Here is a 4197-nt window from a genome sequence, read left to right on the forward strand (position 1 = left end):
GCGAGTGGCCAATGCAGAGAGCATGGTGAGTGAGCACAGCAGGCTGGGTGGGGGTGGCAGAGCCCGAAGCTCTGGGGAAAGGCAGCAGCGCCGGGCTCTCCTGGCAGTGCTCAAGGGTGTGCGGGGATCCTCACTGGGAGCTGGGGTGGGGTGCACTTTCCCACGCTCAGTGTTGCAGGCCAGCAGGAAGGCGGGGACCCGCGGCAAGCCCGGGGCCACCAAGCAGGCCCAGCGTGGCTCCTCCAACGTCTTCTCCATGTTCGAGCAAGCCCAGATCCAGGAGTTCAAGGAAGTGAGTGCGCGGCCCATCCCTGCCCTCTCTCCTCCGGGCCCTGGGAAGGTGCAGCTCTCACCCAGACACCCCTCACACACACACAGGCCTTCAGCTGCATCGACCAGAACCGTGATGGCGTCATCTGCAAATCGGACCTGAGGGAGACCTACTCCCAGCTGGGTGAGTGCCCCCCAGAGCTGCCCACCCTCCGCCAGTGCTCACGCCTCGGCCCGCCATGGCCCCTGCCCTGGTCAGGCCCCTCAGGTCTCCTGTGCCCCGCAGGGAAGGTGAGTGTGCCGGATGAGGAGCTGGAGGCCATGCTGCAGGAGGGGAAGGGCCCCATCAACTTCACCGTCTTCCTCACTCTCTTCGGGGAGAAGCTCAACGGTGAGCAGGCCTCCAGACCTTGCTGAGAGCCACTACACTGCCTCTGTCCCTGCCCCCCCCAGGGTACTGGTCAGCCCTAGAACGACTCTGGGCTGGGAAATGTGCTTCAGCTCTGCTCCCAGAACCAAGATCCCCTCTGCTCGGCCTGCCCGCACCTCAGAAATGCCTGGTCTTGGCATGACTGGTCTTGGCGTCTCTGAGCCTCCGGGATGCTGTTTGGCGAAGCCCCTCTCCCCTTGCGCCTGGCTCCCCCCCAGTGGACCTGGGCAAACTGAGGGTGCTGACTGTGCTTCCTTGGTGCCCAGGCACGGACCCTGAAGAAGTCATCCTGAGTGCCTTCCGCATGTTTGACCCCAGTGGCAAGGGGGTGGTGAACAAGGATGAGTAAGTGCCGGGAAAGCGTGGGGATGGGTCCCTTGAGAGGAGCCCCCCAAGCTGGGTGGTGGCTTCCCGGATCCTGGAAACTCCCACCCCCACCCCTGCAGCCCCTGAGGTGCCCCTTTCACCCAGGTTCAAGCAGCTTCTCCTGACGCAGGCAGACAAGTTCTCTCCCGCTGAGGTGAGGCCAGAGGCCCCTGTGGGCGAGAGTTCTGGGGTGTACCCGTCCCCGTGAGACACAGGGTTTGGCGGGGAGAGGGGGTAGGCGCGGGGCCAGCTGCATGCAGAGCAAGGGCGAGCAAGCGGGTGGGCACACGGGGTGTGGGAGCTGAGGGGCAGAGAAGAGATGATGCTCTCGGCCCCTTTGGCCCACCCATGCCCCGGTCAGCAGCAGAAGCACCTGAGCAGGTTTGGGGTCGGCTTGAGAGGCTGGGGCAGAATGCACCTGCACCGCAGCAGGTGCCGGGCCTAGCTGGGGAGGGGGGTGTTGTGCCGAGTTACCTCTCACCAGCGCCCCCCAGGTGGAGCAGATGTTTGCGCTGACGCCCATGGACCTGGCTGGGAACATCGACTACAAGTCTCTGTGCTACATCGTCACCCACGGGGATGAGAAGGAGGAGTGAGGGGCGAGGGGCTCAATAAACACCTACCTGACAACCATGTGGTGGCCTGTGCCTCACGGGTGGGGGCGGGGGGCAGCACACGGGGACACACTGAGCCCTGGCTTCCTCTCTGGGTGCAACAGGAGGCCTGGGAGCTGGGCACCGAGCCAGGTCCGTGGTATGGGGAAAGAGAAGAATGAGAGAGGGGCCAGTAGCACCCGGCCCCATGCTTGTGGTGTAAATCAAGGCGGCAGGATTCCAGCTCAGTGCTAGGTCTCTGGCCTGCACTCTGGTAAGGGTCATTTTCTCTTCTGGGGCCAGTGTCCTGGCCATAACCAGCACTGTTCAGTGTCCAGCCCTTGTACTCTTTCGGGGCTCAGGAACTCTGGGCTGTTCCTGGGTTGGCCACACAAAAGGCAAGAACCTGAATCTCTGTCCTGTCTCCCAAGGTCCAAGCTTCCTTCTAAGGGAGACTCCGAAAGGCTCTGATTGGGGGGGTGGAGGGGAAGAGGGAAGGAGGGAGGAAGAGAAAGGGAGGGAGAGGAGATGTGCCCCTGGGAGTGGGGGGGACGTTGGTGGTGGGAAGTGGACACAGGTGGAGGGACAGGTGTTGGAACACTGACTGAAACCCAACCATGAGCAGCTTGGTATGGGCTATCTCACGGTGATTCGATTAAAAAAATTTTTTTAAAAAGAAAGGCTCTGACAGGCAGGAAAGATCGCAGACCTGTCTCAGGCCACCGCCGGCCATCGGACCCTGTGAGAGCTTGGCACTGCCCGCTGTGAGTCCACTCACACCTCTCTAGCTTACAGCTGACTGTCCCCAGACGCGCAGTGCCAGACCATGGGAGGGCAGCGAATCTCTGCACAAGAGACCCGGTTGCCTCTCTTGGGCCTGTTTGCTCCAGTGTGTCCACCCCGAATGCACCTGCTCGCCGCCCACTCCTCTGAATAGCTGTCACATCTCATGCGCCACGTTCTCTTCCCTCATGAGTCAATGAAACAACAAAGCCCCTTTAGAGGTGTTCCTTTAATGTTTGCATGCAAGTCCTGATTCTGCTTGTTTGGGTGCCACACCCAGCAGTGCTCAAGACTTTTCCTGACTCTGCATTCAGGGTTCACTCCTGAGTGACTCCTGTCACTCAGCTGGACACTGAGTTGTGACAACAGGCTGCCATGGCGCTGGCCAGAGAGCTAAATGGGTCTGCTGGGGTGGGAGATGAACTGCAATTTGCAGATTTAGTACAAAAAATTATGGTCACCCACACTTTCACCATTGAATATATTTGAAATGAGATTATTCAAAAAATATTGGCTTGAATAAAAATATTATGAAATTTATTTCGCCTTCCTTTTTATTTCCCTAATGTACTTACTGGAAAGACCTCCTGGCTCTTGTTTCTGGTGATGCCACTGAGCTGGCCTGCAGCCTCAGGGGGTCACCCCCAGCGCTGTGGGTGCTGTGTGGGCAGAGGGCACGGGCTGGCTTGTGGGCTGCCGAGATCCTGCAAACTCCGAGGTGGGTGCCAGACTGCTCGGGGGAGCCCAGGCGTCTAGGGGCTCAGTAGTTGTTTGAGGGCAGAAGAAGCAAGTGGGCGTGGACGGGGGAAGCTAACTCCTGCTCTATCTGCTGGGTGGGGGACACCTCCTGGAGGGAGGGACCCAGGAAATCCAGACTCTGCCCCCACAGCCTGTGTGAGTCAGGGTGAGCTCCAGGGCAGCTTCTCACACATTGTAACTCCAATTTCTCCACAGGGGGTCTCAGAAGACACCACCTGCCTCCCCCACAAACACCCTCAGCCGCTCGGGGACGTGCCCACCCTCTCCAGATGCGGCTCCTGGGGTGCCCTTTCCATGCCCGCCACAGAGCTCATCTCTTAGCCTCTCACTCGCCCCAGACCATGTCTAGAATCTTCTGGAACACTCTCTGAGGTGAAGCAGGCCTGTGGGCTGGGGGTGGGGGAACAGCAGGGTCTTAAGACCACCTACTCTCTTCCCCAGAAAACAGTTTTGCTCAATGGAGCCAGAGAGATAGTCCAGTGGGCAGGGCACTTGCCTTGTATGTAGCTGACATAGGTTTGATCCCTGGCACCCCATATGGTCCCCTGAGTTCTGCTAGGAGTGATTGAGCCCTGAGCACAGAGCCAGGAGTGAGATCTGAGCACCGTCAGGTGTGACCCAAAACCGAAACAAAGTTAATTTGCTCAGGAGCCCAGAGCACGGACAGGCCCAGCTACGCTGCCGGGGCCCGTGGCTGGGCTGCCTGTGACATCAAGCAGAGATGGTCCTGATGCCAGGTAAAAGCAGGAAACTGGGGCCAGACCCACAGTGCCACAGGCAGGACATTTGCCCTTCATGTGGTCAACCCAGGTTCAATTTCTGGAACTGTTTATAGCCCTCCCACCTCACACAAGCCTGCCAGGTGTGATCCCTGAGCACAGTTGTGAAATAGCAAGCAAATAATTAATTAACAAACCAATATAAACCATGAGTTCACAAAGTGTGTGGGTGCTGCGATGACGCATGTGCGTCGTGGCCGAGAGCCGCCTCCCGTCC

At 59.1% G+C, this 4197-nt stretch overlaps 1 protein-coding gene across 1 annotated transcript; it reads left to right on the forward strand.

Annotated features, from left to right (window-relative positions):
• MYL7 (myosin light chain 7) lies at positions 1-1683 on the forward strand. Its single transcript, XM_004615439.2, has 7 exons — positions 1-25; positions 179-292; positions 379-454; positions 557-661; positions 967-1045; positions 1172-1220; positions 1561-1683. The coding sequence occupies exons 1-7, from the start codon at positions 23-25 to the stop codon at positions 1660-1662; spliced, it is 528 nt and encodes a 175-aa protein (XP_004615496.1). The 5' UTR covers positions 1-22; the 3' UTR covers positions 1663-1683.
• Positions 1684-4197: the final 2514 nt, after the last annotated feature.

Source organism: Sorex araneus, chromosome 3 (assembly GCF_027595985.1).
Source record: "Sorex araneus isolate mSorAra2 chromosome 3, mSorAra2.pri, whole genome shotgun sequence".
Taxonomy (NCBI): Eukaryota; Metazoa; Chordata; class Mammalia; order Eulipotyphla; family Soricidae; genus Sorex; species Sorex araneus.